Below are 16,733 nucleotides of genomic sequence, written 5' to 3'. Positions count from 1 at the left end.
CAATACATGTCACCTCATCCACGTCAGAGAGGCCCGGTTTGCCTTGACAAAGCGGCACGAGTGCGAAAAAGCTGTAGTCTGATAAATGGGCTCACCCATGCTCCTGTATGGATGAACTAGTCGCTGTAAACCATGGTGAAGCCTCTCTGACTGTGGTGGCGCGACATGTACTGTTGAATACTTTGTTTTGCTTTCTGTGCATTACTGGATTTACCTACAGTATGTGACCAGTAAAGAACATGCGTTTAATACTGATGACGGGTGCCCCGGTGCTTGTGGTGCTAGTACTGTAGGTACATGTATATTATGGTAGAGCATCACGCAGTAAATATTCCCCAAAAGTCTTTCCTGAATGTTTCAGGAATAGGACAGGCTATGTTTATTTTAATAAGGTTGAGCTAATGCTTCATTGGATCATGTTCCTAGGTCCTCTTTATTAACCACTTTAGTCCTGGAAGAACATGTTAGGGGAATTTGTAATGTTTTGGGGTTATGTTGGCCTAAAACGAGTCACACCAGCACTCCCTACAAACAATAACAAAATGAATCCTCTAATCCTTGTCGATTTGCTTATTTATTGGATTAATTGAAAGTGCAGCATAATTATTTTATAACATGTTGTAGGTGGCCGGCTGCTATGGGACGGTATTTGAGGTAGGAAAGCTTTCACCAAGACCATATGATCTTTACCTGTACTAATAATTCTGAGGAAGGGCTTCATTTCCCTCCGTGCCCTGCTTGGTATTTGGATGGTTTATACTGTACATAGGTGTTAGTGCTACTACCCTTTTTTGGAACATATCCCAAGATTCATAATCTTTTTCCATTAATGAAGCAACCCACAGTGTGATATTTTTGTGTGTACCTCATTGTGTACTCAGAGGTACTCCCTTTCCATAACTAGTATTTTTAAAGATACTGGACTCTGACATTACAGGCAGCCTCAGTTAGAAAGCACAATAGGCTCGGTTCTAGGATATTTTGTCGCGGCCGTTTAGTCGCCACTCACCTCACCGCAAGGACATCTCTCCACCGGCTGTTTCGCCGCCATGGTAAGCTCCCAACCTTACCCCTTACCCTAATCTTAACACCTACCCTAAAAACCTTAACCCTTTATCCTGAAGCCCTAATCTTAATGCTACGACCTACCCTAAAAAAACCTTAACCCCTATCCTTAACCCCCTACCCTAACCGCTAAAACCCCATAAATGAACTTACCTTATTGGTGAAACGGCCGGCGGCTGAGTGTCCAGCGGCGGCACGGTCCGGTGAAGGGTCCGTCAGCGGCCAAACAGCCGCAACCAGATGTCAGATTTCACAATTGTTATATTTACTAAGCAGTACTAAGCCACAAGGCGGCTTTTATGTTATTTTACCGCAATGGCGGTTATCAAGAATCGAATTAAACCAATACAGAGTGTTGTTGAGAACCATTTGGTGCATCCTTGAAAATAAATATAGCCATTACTTACAAGAATGTTAAAATTGTCTTCAGGATAAAATTGGATACATTGCAACACACAGCTTGAACGCTGGGGGAAAGGGGGGAAAAAAAAGTTAAATTATACTGAAATAAATTGACCGAATGCAAACTCACATCACTATTTTATAAAAAACTGAAGTTGCTATAAATAGCCCTTCATTTACTAAGCTGTTTAATGACTGACAATTTACAGCAAAATAGCAGATTTCTTTGGTAGGCTATGGTACTGTAACTTTTAGTAGACTAACAAGATTTTTTTCCCGATAGGTGCAAAGTATCCTGTTTAGAGAGCTATGAAACCTCAACGGTCTGTTCTTCCTGTATACGTATGTACAAGGGGTCTTCTTTGTGGTTTCAAAGCTCGGTACAAACTATTACATCGATGTAAAACTCTGAAAAAAAGATATCACTATCTCAAATGAATCTACATTTCTGCAGGACCAATAAAGCTACAAAAACCTTTCAATGGTAGGAAGAGGGCACATGTTACATTGTGTCTCTCGGTTCTGTTAGCACACAGTGTATGTATGCATGTATGTATATTTATATAGCACCATTAATGTACATAGCGCTTCAAAGCAGTAATACACGTGACAATCATATAAATAACAAATAATACAAATAACACATAAATGGAAGAAGTGCTTCAGACATGAAAAGTAACATTTAGGAAAAGGATTATTCAATATGCTGATAATCTGCTTCCCTGAGAAGAAGATTTTAGTCCCACTTATCTGAACAGAGCTAAATTCCAGTAATGCAAACAGTTTTACAACCTATTAAATATCTGCTTTTGGGAGCTGAAAGATCAGTCAAACACTCACAGTCTGCTTAAAAAGCTATAACTCCACGAGACAGGAGACGGAACGCAGGAAAGGAGAGACCAGGACCAACACGACAGGTTACGTTAGAGTTTAAGGTTATATAGATAGGAATCGAGCGGGAGAAAATTGTAATCATAATGTTTAACACAAGGGTGAAACAAGGCGAACATAACTGAACAAAGCAAAAAGGTCCGCCCGTATGTTGAAAATAAATCCAAGCTCAAGTTCAAAGTTAAGAGAAAATATGTTTAATGTATGAAAGAAAAAAAAAATTTGTAAACAATGTGTGTGAAAAACAGGTGACATAAAATTAATGTACCAAAACAAGCTGCCAAGCTGACCGCCTGTATACTGAAAATGAACCCAATAAAAAGATTTGTGAAAAAAATAAAAAAGATATAACTAAACACTGCCGTCTTACTTTCAATTAGCCAAGAATTATTGTAATATTGTAAAAATAAAAAAACACTAATGAATTCCTCCGAAGGTCTCGTTCTTAAGGCTTTTATTGTTTTGTGTTTGTGCTGAGAAGACGCTTAGCGTGAGTCAACGGATTAAATGTGCAATCCCAATTAGCTGACAAAACATTTTGTTTACGGAAACCAATTACTACACATTGCTATGCCATTTACAAACATAATGAAGCTTTAAGCAAAATGTGTCCGTTTTAGCTTTTAAGGAAATTAAGATACTTTTCATTTTCAGTGGTGCCCATAATTAAAAGTGGTTTCTTTAATGTTAGCCCACCCTATCTCTCTCAGTCCCTACGCATATGGCAGGGGAACAAAGGGTGGAGCTATGCGTCACCTGTGTCATCACAGGACGTGATGCGGGGGCGGGGCCTAAGCCCGAACCTGGAGGTATCCCCGTCTGACGGCAGGGCGCCTGTGGGTAGCTTCCCTAGTCCGAGGCGCGTCACCACGGGACCTGTCTCAGGGGCGGGACCGAACGCCAATCCTCACACCCTGTAAGCTCAAACCCCAAACTCACCTCACCATATATATATATATATATATTTATGTCAAAAAGGAATGCTATTCGGTTTGTGACAATGTATACAAAAGATAGACAATCCCAATGCTACATCCAACAATTCCAAAAGAATGTAACTAAGTGGCTCTCACTTATGAGAAGAGATACAATAAGTATTTAACTACTGTATATGATTTGTCATGTTGGATGTAGCATTGGGGTTCTCTGTCTTTTGCAGAATACAAAAACGCGTCAGGTCACATCAAACTAATTCTAAAAATACAGTAGTTGGAATATTTTATTAAATGATCCAATTTTGTTGAAACGTATTTTATCCTCCCATCCTCAAACAGTGTTCAAAACAGCTGCCAATGATAAACAATTACTTGCCCCCACTATACCTAGGAAAATATGTACAAATAATGTGAAAATTAATTGGTTAAACAAAGACACAGGTTTCTTATGGTGCAAAAAATGTATTGCATGCAAATACTGTATGGAACAAAGCCAAAGGGGGGGCTTTTAAATCAAATACTACTAATTAACTTTAAGTAAAAAAATGCATGCATTACATGTAGAGGCAGCCCATGTAATGTATATGCTGGAATGTCCATGTATACTCCAATATACCGTATATAGAGAACCAGGAGAGCTTTACGAATACAAATTCAAGAACACGTAAGGAACATAAAGAGAGGACTGGATACACAGTCTCTGAGCATTATAAAATTGAACAAAAACCCGAAAGGGGATAGATCTAATGCAGGAGTGGCCAACTCCAGTCCTCAAGGGCCACCAACAGGTATTGTATGTCTTTATTTATATAGCGCCAAAAGTGTACTCAGCGCTTCACAAAGAATACAAAGAATTTTAAAAATACAATAAGTGCAGCAAAAATCAGACAATGGGAAAGGAAATCCCTGCCCCGAAGAGCTTACAATCTAAGATGTTTGAGGGGAAACTTACAGAGACAGCAGGTGAGGGAATAAGTGCTGTAGATGGGTGTTAAATAAAAAGGTTAAAACCATTTAAAGGTGAAGAGATGGCAGGGAGGCGTATGTGAGAGCAGGTGTGTATGTCTGGCTTCAGGCTTAGGGGAGATCCCCAGCAGCAGGAAGGAGTAGATAGAGGGTATGAATAGAGGATTTGTGTGGGTGTTTTTTTATTGAGGGGTAAAGAAGATGGAGATATATGAATAGAGTTGGAGACATGGGGCTGGTAGAAAGAAATGTGTATTTTGAAAAGAAGCGAGGTCAGAGCAAATATAAATAGTAGCAGCATCATGGCAGCAGTAGTTTAATGCTGAGATGTGTGGTCTGGGATAGAAAATGTCCCCCTTTCCAACGTAGTTCACATCCAGGATTGTGGGTCCGTAGATGTTCTGTACTCCCCTTGTTTCCCTCCTTTTGAACTCCCTGTTAAACTCGACCATGCCACTTAAAACTGGGCCACTTTGAATCTTGGCCTGATTTTCACAGCTAGGGCTGCTCTGGTTGCTCTTATAAAGGCCTAATAAGTCACCTGACACAATTTATTTCAGCCCAACCACCTTGATTAGCACATGTGAGGCATATTAACACAGGTGTTTTTTTCAACAGGGTCTTGTCATGCCCAAGTGTTAGTGTAAGTTAATTTAATTAAGACTAGACTAAAGACTACAACTAAAAATACACATAGCACAGGATTGCTGCAGACAGACAATTCAGATATGTTTTTTACCTAGTTGTAACAACCAAAAATACACATAGCAACAGGTCAGGTTTTAAGGATATTTCTGCTTCAGCACAGGTTGCTAAATGATGCACTGCAGGATCAGTATTTTATGCTGCCTTTCTTAAGCTGCTTTATGAGCAAGATCTCATTGTCTCTATGTTGTTGAATATCTTCACAATATACACTGACAGTGTTCCTTTTTGTCGCCCCTTTTTATTTTCTATGTCCACTGGATTGTGCATCCTATGCTTCTGGAAAACTATGCCGTTTTGTATCTACTTTGTGTTGACTGGTTTGTCGTTTCATTTTAGACGTACAAAATTAAATCAAATAAAAAAAACGACGGATCATTGAAATGAACGCGCCATGAGGTGTCTTATTGTAAAGCACCGCTTAGTAAATATGGACCATTATCCCAGCTGCTGACAGCGACTGGTGAGCAGAGTAGCATAGTAAAGCACTGTAAAATTATGTTATAGATCGATTTACCTAAAGAGTTCTTATTACGCCGAAAGCCTCACTCAAGATTTCTTAAAAATAACAACAATAAAGAGGATATTTTTACCTTTGGTACAATATAGAACAGCCTCTGCTCTGCCATGTCCCACTGTGCCCACACAAAGTCTTCTGCTACTCTGTCTTTGGGAATTTGACCCGAGTTTTTAATTACCTGGAACAAAAGACAAATTACTTTACATACATGGTATACGGAGCCAAGAATCCTCTCAAGACTATCTGAATATTTGTTCCAAAAGGACCCCCTCTTTAGAAAATATTTTTTTTTGCATGCAACACTGGAGATTAATGGTCATTAGACCATATAAAATGTACATATTTACATTACAAAAGAGATAAACACAGCATCTTACCACCCTGTTTCCATCTTCAGAAGCAACATTAATATGAAACTGCTCAATATCTGCAAAGAAAAACAAATAAAACAGGTCGCAAATATTCACATTACAACATACACAGTACTGAATTAACCCTTCAGTGAAAAAAATGACATGCAAAGCTTGTTCAACAAAATATTATGTTGCAAGCCCTTCCAGAACTGAAGCTAAATCCAAGATGTTACTTGTGGCTTTATATAACATAACTTCGATTATCTCAAATGATAGCACTAAATAATATGGGGCAATGAGAAGCATGCAGTATTATATACAATGCACACAAGAATATTATCGGTTTAACTTCACCCAATTAAGTTACACATGGTGAATTTCATCAATGCAATCACTATTGTGCTGCGGATTATCAGAAATCTATGCGGACCTCACGGTGATCCATCAAAAGAGTGATTACAAGAAACAAAAAATCAGAAGATGATGGGGGTGGGGGAGGGGTGGGATTGTTTGTGTCGCAATAATTAGAGTAGGTGAGAAACAGGTTTTGTGGTAAAAGCACAGACCCCTGACCAGGGAGAATCCAGTTTCAGACACAGTTGCACTTGACTTCATCATCTCCTGTAGCCTCCTCGATGTAGGGACTTATTGTGGCTATAACCGTTCTGCTACAGTACATACAGAACTGCGGTCAGGGCAACATAACAATACACTGGCAGTAGTAACAAGTTATTCTGGAGAAACTTTGAAGGACAGTCACATAAATATGGTTTATAGGGTAACAAAAAGTGAAGGAGGTCTGTAAATACTTCAAATTGCCATATAGTGTTGCTAAATGTATCATTCACTTCCTATTAGAAAACATGGGAAATGCTAGGTCATGACAGCAGCTTTCCACCATACCGTATTATCCAAACGCTTCGCCCTGCAAGGTGTTAGTAGAAAGTTAACACATTCCCAGATTTGCTCATATGAAATATTGCATTATCGTAAAGGTATTAATATATTAGGCATACTCACACTTCTCTTCTGAAATTACTAAAAGATGACTTTCTGGAAATGGATGCGTATCTTCCACTGGATACAAAAACTATACACAAAAATCAAATGCAATCATTTTAAAAGCTTGTTGTAGAACAATACTTGCTGGTATTATCTCGATTCTATCATAATCCATTTAATTAAGACGCTCCGATTAGAAGTAGGAATGAAAAAAAGGGGGGGGGGGGGAATAAATAAAAGCACAGTTTATTGTAGGTTCCCTTTTACGGCCTGTTGATATACGTACTAGACATGGCCTGCTAAAAATTAAAAAATAACTTTTCTATATCAACACTAGAGCGCATAAAATGATCTTCCCGCAAGTCTTCCCATCGCCTCTGCAGAAACCTGGTCCTACACATAGTCTATGAGAAGAATTAAAAGTTGCGTCTCACCTGCACTCTGATGCAGCTGTCCACGGCTTTGAGAACTTTTACATTGTTAATGGGTTGGATTTCAATCAGTAAAGTCAAATACTTGGCCACTGTTAAGAAAATAGCACACACATTTTTTAAATGGTTTTGAATTATTGCAAATTATTTTAAAATCTTCATGAGTGTAAAAATCGTTGAATAAAAAACAAAAAAAAAATACTCAAAACGTGGATATGCTTCTCTCTGAAAAACATTATCTAGGATACTACCTGTCCACACGACAAAAGATTTTGTCAACCTGGTCGTTAAATAGACAATGCAGTATAAATGCAAACTATGCAGGGTTAGCAATGTAAACCTTTGGGTGCCCCCGGATGTAGCTACTACGTCATGGGGTCTGACATTCCAGGGGCCCCAGGAAGTAGGAGAGATCACGTCCTGTGCTCCATGACCTGCACTGATCAGGAACAGAAAGGGGATGCCACTTCCCCCATCCGTTCCATCATCAGTGATGGATCAATCACGTGACTGTTTCAGAGAAGCGGTTTCGCAGAAGATCGGAGTGCCCGAGGGGTCGTGGAACTCTAACCCCGTGACACCTCCGGCACTCAAAAGGGTTAAAGTGGTGGCGATCTCCCCATCTCACCATTTTTTATTTAGTTTTCTTATATAAATTGTACCAAGTACAATTGTCCCTGTGTAGGCTCATATCAGGTCTACAATGGGAGACTCCCCAGGTTAGCAGTTATTACTCCCCATACGTTGTCCATTCCGTGTCAGCAAACATGACCTCCAAGAGTATGCCAGTTAGGAGGAAGGAACCAATGGCACTTTTACGGACTGCTCACCAACAGACGTTGCCCAGTTGCCATCATGGAAAACAGAAAACACCCCTTTACCAAGGAATGGTGTGGATATATACACGCACAGATTGCAATTTAATTTCTACATATCTTAATTTAACTCATAAAAATAATTGCATTAACGGATGTGAAGGTTTCGTTTTAACCAACTGGAAACAAATATTTGCATTTCTCTTTATGTGAAGGTTTACTTTTAACTAAAAGGTGCTAAACGCCATAAAGCACATTATAGGAGTTTGTTATGGCTCCAATTTATGGCTACAATGTTTTCTTTCAAAAAAAGGAATGCAGTAAAAGTAACTTTTAGACCAATTAAAGCTTTTTGGCCTACTTTTCAAAAAAAGTTCTCCATTATGCTATGCAATGCATTACAACTCCCTCTAAAAGCAGATGAGTTAAGTACTGTATTTGCATATGAGAAGTAATCTGTGGTGGTTGTTAATTTGTGATTAGAAAATATTTTGACAAGGAGAAACCACCTAAAGTATTCTGTATATTTTCACCGGAATCCTTAGAACAGTGTTTCCCAACTCCACTCCTCAGGGAACCCCAACAAGTCAGGTCTTAAGGAAATCCAGCTCCAGCAGAGGTGGGTCAATCAGAGGCTCAGTCATTTTGACTGACCCACCTGTGCTGGAGCAGGGATATCCTTAAGGCCTGACCTGTTGGGGTTCCCCGAGGACTGGAGTTGGGAAACACTGCCTTAGAAACACACAAATGTCACAAATACAAGTTACAATAAATGAATGATAGAGTACCTGGTCTAAGAGGTTCACATAGAGTCTCTCCTGTTGAACGGAAATAACTTAGTGCTAAAATAAAAGAAATATATATATATTATCATAATCTCATGAAACCATGCACATGAAGGCATGATTTGACCACAACAAAAAGCGCAAATTATTTATTTACATTTCATAGTCACATTGAGGGGTTAACTAGAAAGAGTCAGCACAAGCAAAAAGGTCAAACTCACATGATGCAAAATTACAGGTGAAAGTTTACAAAAATTGAGGGGACAAAAACCCCTCAGGAAATAAAAAAAAACACTGCACAACCTCCCCCTCCCCCCAACATTCTGTATTTAGTGTTACAAATAAAAATATTTATAAAGGGGAAGAAATCCTTGCAGGGAACCTCTAAGGGGAAACAATTTTTTTGTTATCTACCTATATTATAATTTTGATTTTTTGTCACACTCGAGTCGAGTCGAGATAGCTGATTTACTATCCCACCGACCAATCATTCAGTGGAGGGAAATGATAAACCTCTTCCCTACCAGAGACCTGCAGAGCAATGATTAATTAGGGTGCAATTAATGAGGGGAAAATAGATACGAGGGGCGAGTACTGAGGCAAAATAGATGTGAGGGGCCGTTACCGAGGTAAAACAGATATGAGGGGCAATTGCTCAGGTAAAATTGTAAAGAGGGGAAATTACTGAGGTAAAATAGATATGAGGGGCAATTGCTCAGGTAAAATTGCAAAGAGGGGAAATTACTGAGGTAAAACAGATATGAGGGGGCAATAACTGAGGTGAAATAGATATGAGTGATTGCATTATCTTGAGCTCCAGGATTACAATTGTATAGAAATTCAGTCTGAGAAACTGATACACCAAATATTGTTTACATAGATTTAAAAACAAAAATTACAAATTGTATATTTTTTTTCTTATAACAAAATCAGATTTTTTTCCACATAAAAAAAAAAAAAGTATTGAGGAAGGTGGGTTGCTCCTCAGATAGCTGATCGGATCATCCAGCGTTTTTATATTTAACTTTTTCGTTTTATATTGGCGTATTCCCTTTTTATTCCCTCGTGTGTCTGTCCTTCCCAATTCTCTAACCCTTGGTTACCTGTCCTTGTTTTACATGTTGTTTGTTTGTTGTCTGTATATATGTGGTTATACATATTTAGCATTCATCGGTTTATATTTATATTTGCCTATATCAACTGCTTTTCTTCACTCATATGAATTTTTCTATCTTTGCATTTCATATATCTAGTTTAACAGTAGAATTCTGCATTTATAATTATTTATATTTAATTCATTTGCGCTGCAAATATATATATATATCAGGGGGTCTCCAGAGCTGAACCCCATTAATTTCAGTCCTGGGGACCCCCTACTTCCGGAGATGCTCGCCTACGAATTAGGTGCCGGAAGCTGCTCTCCTCGGCTGCCAGAGTTCACAATATGTCTGCAGTTCAGAACTCTCCGGCCCAATAGGAAGCCGTGACATCATCGGTCCGGGTCCTATTGGCCCATGTGACACAGGAGCTTCAAACCTGGAAGCCCTGCTTGCTCAGCTAGAGCAGCTACCGGCACCTACTTTCAGAGGTAAATCTCCAAAAGTAGAGGGTCCCCAGAGCTGAAATTAACAGGGTTCAGCTCCAGAGACCCCCTGCTTCAATTCTATATTAAAAAAAAAAAAAAAACCTATAGAAAAATATCGCCGTCTGGAATTGCTTCTTGAACATCAGATCTGAAATACATGTTTAGATAACCTGTACATCAGTACTGTTTTTTTTTGTTGTCCAATACAAGTTGTTGTAAAATACACCGGCAGAGAATAACGTTGTGGTCTGTATTGTGAAAATGAAATGCTTACCAAGTAAAGATTTCTCCTTGTTCACTGAACAGCTGATGATATGCAAGTTCTTCTCAAAGGAATATAACCGCTATAAAAGAAATGCTACAGATTAGTGTCCTTTGATAATACGAATGTAAAACCATCTTATCCAACACAAGAATGATCATTAGACCATCTACAAAGTGGTTCCCCATAGTACAGAATAATACAATAATCAAATGGATAAACAGTTTACACACAAGTGATACTTATGTAAATAGGTTTTAGACAATACATCAGTTATTTTAGCACTGTGATAAAATAGCAAAAACCTACATAATCTGATATCTATGACAGATATCATCTCTCCCAGAACTTCCACAGTTGTGGTTCATAGTTTAGTATTTTACATAATACACAGTAACATGCTTAGTCTCAACACAATTTACATTATTTTTTTAAAGAAATGTTGTGGTTGGTTTTTAATATTCTGCAGAATTGATCACCAAAAATCCCTGAATCAAGTTATTGGAGCATTTACACATCTTCCTTGCATATGTATTGCTCAAGATATACACCTACTGTACAGTACATGGATATATAAATATATTTTTGTCCAGATCTAATAATTAATTCATTTTTTTTTAATATAGACCACATAATAAGTGTGGTATTCGGAGAATAATGCCAATTTATGGCACACACACAACACACACACAGATCCACTGTTGGGTAACACCTTTTTAATTCCTCTTATTACCCTCAGCCCATCTGCAGAATGACCCTTAGGGCTGCTGAACATTTCTTCTGTTCCGTTTCAGCACTTCCATTGGATCTGAATCCGGCCGAGAGTCAGCAGGGCACTGCAATCATTCTCTTCTGGGCCTACTTTTACTTCTTATATGAGCACACATCTCCAAAAGAGGGAAGGAGTGTGGCCAGTGGCGGACAGACAGCTCAGAACTAAATAGCAGGGCTGAAGGAACGCAACCAGAAACTAACCAGCAGTCCCACGGGCACACACACACAGGGGCAGAAATCTTGCACAGTGGCTGCTCTTCATTTTTGCCCCGTGATGGTCCACCATTTACACCAAATTTGACGTATTACCCCAAATTGTGCACCCACATCTGTTGTGTTCCTCAACTGAAAGCAGGACTGGTATAATTATATTTCACCTGGGGGGCTGGACTTTGGGATCTCACTCAGTACTAGCGCTATCATGGGAAGTGGGGAATGTATTGGGAACTCGGCTTTGACTTCAGGCGCTGCCCGTGGACTAGCACTTATATGCCTGGAAATCTGTATTGTTTTGTGAGCTGCTCGCTGGTGAAATTGACCTTCGAAAGAAAATAGCAGTTATGGAAAAAATCAACTCAAAATTAACTGACCACTATGACAGAATGGAAAAATCAGGGATCCGAAGGAGAGTCCAGCACTCATATGTGGAAATATAGTGAAAGGCACATTAAATCACCCCCCGCAGCCTCACTTCAATAACCAGTGACTGATATGATGTTATAGGGGAAGGTTTCAGAAAGTTCTACTCTAATGTACCCTTACATCAATGTTACTCCTATTTCCATGGATAAATCAGAAAGATCTAAATGTAGATGTTTGTAAGCCTTTCTGCCCAGGAGAAAATCTATAACTGAACTCTAGACACATGACTTTAGTGACCTAGTTCTCAAAAGTCTCTTATAAATACCTCCTCTCGTCCTCGTAAGAAACGCCAACTTATATAGCGGATGAGATGCTTAAACTATAAGTACAGTAGCACTCGGCTTTAATGGAAGAGACACACTGGCACTATTCAATATGTTTTAAAGTAATCTCCTGGCTATGGAAGGTTTGAGCTCTAACCACTTGGACTCATTAGAATGGAGCTGAAATGTTCCTGAGCAAGGGCAAGACTGCTTCACAGTACAGTATATTTAATATCTGCCTATGAATGTGTTAAAGCTCTCCGAGCAGATATGGAAAAGGTCCTCAATAGGTCTCTGTTTTTTTTTTTTTTAAACAAACAAGTAAATCTACAGGTTGAAAGATTAAAAAAAAAAAAAAAAGTAAGGGAACTCGCTACAAATCACACAGCTAATAATTATCGTAAAGCAGGAGACAATGCAGCTTCTGTCATCACTGGAAGAATAGCCCAGTGTTCAGGTACCTACATTATAAACTTATGGCATGAATCATCTATCATTGTTGTAATGGTTGAAGCCCTAGCAATGTATATATTAGGAGGGAGGGGTGGGGGGGGGGGAAACATTCCGAAAACTTTAGACACACCCAACAAGCTAGTTGATGTCTATCATTCTGATTTGTCAACAAAAACATATCACCTGCAGAAATGAACCACAAAAGAAACACATTCTATTGTATGGTTTTGGGGAAGCCACTTTGTCATCAGGTACACAATAACAATTGCATTTTACTTTATATCGTACTGCTTAAATGAGACATACTGCATAAATCATTATTGTCGTCTGCGATATGCAGCATACCTTACCTCATTTTGCTCCACTTGAGGATCATACAAACCAATGTTGGTAACATTCTCAATTCCCTAGAGAAAGATAGACACACAAAAAACAATGAGGATAGCAAACGACAATAAAAGTGAAAGCATTAGGCTGAGTCCATAGAATGACAGACAGCGCTGAGTCGTGCACCACAATGAGGATGTCTTGAGAGGGGGCTTCCGCGAGCGTCCGCAGGCGTGCTGAGGCGCAGGGATTTTCAGCCGACATCAGAAATTGTATCTGAGCGCGCTGTCAGCTGAAAACCTCCAATCACAGCGAAGCAGCGTCACGACCTCGGCGCCGTGACTTTGGCACTTCGCAAGCTATTGGCCCCATGATGTCAGTGCTCCGCCTCCCGATCGCGCACGGAGGAGCGCTGTCGGTGCTTTTATGGATGCAGCCTTAGGCCTTGGCCATGTTTGGTGCTTGCTGGCGGAAGCGTGCTGACGCGCGCTCCCGCTCAGCACTGAGCCCCTACAGTCGCAATTAGAGCGGCTTTAGTAGGGGCTCATCTGCGCTTCCGCAAGCGTGCGGAAGCGCAGGTCTTAGGGGAATTTAAAATTCCCCCGCTTGCCGACGAGACAGGCCGGTCACGTGAGCGGTTCGCCAATGAGGGCGAACCAGCTCCGTGACGTCACTGGCCCGCCCCCGGTCAGTGACGCGCCCGCCCCCGGCCCGCCCCCTGACGGTCTGTCCCACTTCTGCCCCGATCCGTCCCCCTTCTGCCCCGATCCCTGTCCCCCTTCTGCCCCGATCCCTGTCCCCCTTCTGCCCCGATCCCTGTCCCCCTTCTGCCCCGATCCATGTCTCCTGTGTGTGTGTCTGTGTGTGCATGTGTTTGTGTGCATTGTGTGTGTGTGTGTGTATGCATGTGTGTGTGTGTGTATGCATGTGTGTGTGTGTGTGTGTGTGCATGTGTGTGTATGCATGTGTGTGTGTGTATGCATGTGTGTGTGTGTGTGTATGTATGCATGTGTGTGTATGTGTATGCATGTGCGCGCGAATATATTTATCAAAGTTGCACAATGTTAATAAATAATTTATTCTCACATGTCTTTTTTTTTAATTTTTAAAATATTATATAATATACACACACACCCACACACACACAGGTTCCCCAGTGACACACAAACACACAGACCACTTCAAAGTGACACACACACACTGACAGCTACCAAGTGACACACACACACAGTGATACCCGCCTCCCAAGCGCTTGCTGTCTCCTCTGTCAGGACAGCAAAAAGCTCCTGGTAGAGCGAGCGGCAGCAAGTGAGAGCGAGCAGCAGCACCTAAGCGCTTAATATGTCCCAGGCCTTAAGGAGAAGGGAAAAAAAGATACTTATTCCAGGTCAGTGTTTTCGAAATGTAAATTGTTTGGTCAAAGAATGGTACAGGTATTGCTGATTATCAGATTTATTAGGTTATTTATCAGATTTTCACCAGTGCTCCCCCATCCCCCCCTTTTTTTCTTGTCTCAAAGAATGGTACATACAGCAAAAAGTATTAAAGCACAAATCTGTAGCTCTGTTTTTATTATATATATATATATATATATATATATATATATATATATATATATATATATATATATATATATATATATATATAACTTCAACTGGACAGTCCCTCGATGCACAATGACCACCGTCTAATCAGCAGCAGACATTCACCTCTAAGACCTGGGACCCGGTGCGCCCGGCGGCCACACGCGAGTTCCCCACCAGCAGGGGAATCCTCCCGAGCCGGTCCCGGTCCCCCCTGGCTGCACAGCTCACTACACGCTGTGACGCGTCAGCCGCTACGGGATACAAGAGAATGGTGATCCCTAGCGTTGACGCGTCACGTGGTGTGGCTGTGAGCCAATGAGGAGGGGAGGCTTCGGGAGGAGGGGAGGCTTCGGGAGGAGGAGAGGCTTCGGGGAGCGGGGAGGAGTGTGGAGTGAAAGCAGCGTGAGTGCCTGTATGTGTGTGTGTGTGTGCCTGAGTGCGTGAGTGCCTGCCTGTGTGTGTGTGTATGTGTGTGCCTGTGTGTGTGTGTATATATGAGTGCCTGCGTGTGTGTGTGAGAGAGAGTGCCTGCGTGTGTGTATGAGTGTGTGTGTGTGTTGCTTACCATCAGCAGCTCCAGCCCAAGCCCGTGGAGGGAGGGAGGGAGGGGGGGGAGAGTAGCGGGTCCCTCCGCTCAAGCCACGCCCCCCCTCCCGCTCAAGCCTCCCACTCCCGCCCACCTCCCGCTCCGGCTCCTGCTCCCTACAGACCGCATATCTGCAGTGCGGGCGCGCTGACGGAGGGAGCGGGGCCGTAGCCTAACATACTGTACTGCACTTTCATGCAAATACCCAGCTGGGGTAGCAGCTAAGCCAGAACTGTGGCTCTTTCTTTTACGATGCTCCTTCAACTGGAGCCTGGAGGTGAACCAATCTATTTAGATGAGATTTATGTTGTACTTTAGAGTAGCACATGGGGCCTTTGTTATTCACTTGGAAGAGTAATATACTCCAATATTCCTTAAAATTATTTAATGAAGACAACAACTAAAATTGGCATCCAAGTCTCCCTCCAATTCCACAAGTCTCTTCCAATAACTTCCAATGGCTGAGATTGTTTACTAGTGGCAGCCAATGATGATTCTTTATTGCCATATAAGCCTCTACTAACAAATATCACTTTTCAGTGAAAACCGCCAACGTTTATCCAAATTAATCTTATTTTCCCAGTGATCCTGATATAGTTTTGTACGTACCTGTGGTTTTCAATTGGCTTCTAAAAGAAACTGCCTAATGCAAATACCTGTATTTTCAGAGAAGATCTGTCAAATCCTTCTAGGATTTTAAAAATTGATGCGGACTCTAGAACTATATGTTTAAAACACCATCTTTTGAACATTTTCCATATCCTGTAATAAACCTTGGCAGCCACTGGTTTTCTGGCTCTAATTAAGGTGTCTGCCACTTGCGGGGAGAGCCTATGGCGTCTCAGGATTGCCCTCTCAGTCCCCAGGCCGTTAGGCTTTACATTTGGATGAAGAATTGGACCTGGAGTCAGAATGTTCAATGCTATGTAATTAAAATAGCGCGATCGCCTGTTAGAGGTGCGCAGAGAGAGGAACCGATTCTGTCTGCTCTCACTGCGCATCTCTTCCAGACTGGTGCAGCCCGGTAGGATTAACACAGTGAGAGTTCCATTCAGAAGCTGGGAACCCCGCTGTGTTAATCCTGATAGGCAATTCCCCCCTGCTCGGCACTTGGCTGTGAACGCTCCACGTTTAGTCTGCGGTACACCAGCACATGTGCTAGGGCAGGTTGGAGATACAACTGGCTGCATCTGTAGATGTATAATTAAACATGTAAAGCAATATCTGAAAAATATCACAGGGTTTTATTATTGTCTCAGTTTTAATTTGGAGTTTCCGAATAGACTTTATCCTTTGGTGCAGATAACAGTTGCTGATAACCAATCTAGAGTGCATCAGATGCTCGTATTTTCACAGGACCCAAATAGTACAGCTCATCTCCTTCC

The 16,733-nt window shown here is 41.1% G+C and overlaps 1 protein-coding gene across 2 annotated transcripts in view; it reads right to left on the bottom strand.

Annotated features, from left to right (window-relative positions):
* Positions 1–16,733, bottom strand: part of GSAP (gamma-secretase activating protein) — a 95,835-nt gene that overhangs the window by 65,615 nt on the left and 13,487 nt on the right. For both annotated transcript variants that reach the window (XR_012801611.1, XM_075599623.1), the window contains exons 3-10: positions 13,200–13,256; positions 10,730–10,799; positions 8,874–8,927; positions 7,274–7,362; positions 6,858–6,927; positions 5,862–5,911; positions 5,558–5,662; positions 1,473–1,532 (exon numbers count right to left, since the gene is read on the bottom strand). Coding sequence is in view for 1 of the 2 variants with exons in the window: in XM_075599623.1 (XP_075455738.1) it covers positions 1,473–1,532; positions 5,558–5,662; positions 5,862–5,911; positions 6,858–6,927; positions 7,274–7,362; positions 8,874–8,927; positions 10,730–10,799; positions 13,200–13,256 (555 nt within the window). In the remaining variant the exon portion in view is untranslated. The remainder of the gene's footprint in view (positions 1–1,472; positions 1,533–5,557; positions 5,663–5,861; positions 5,912–6,857; positions 6,928–7,273; positions 7,363–8,873; positions 8,928–10,729; positions 10,800–13,199; positions 13,257–16,733) is intronic.

Source organism: Ascaphus truei, chromosome 5 (assembly GCF_040206685.1).
Source record: "Ascaphus truei isolate aAscTru1 chromosome 5, aAscTru1.hap1, whole genome shotgun sequence".
In the NCBI taxonomy this organism is placed as follows: Eukaryota; Metazoa; Chordata; class Amphibia; order Anura; family Ascaphidae; genus Ascaphus; species Ascaphus truei.
Note: the sequence above shows the minus strand (reverse complement) of the source record. Positions and strands in the feature narration are given on the sequence as shown.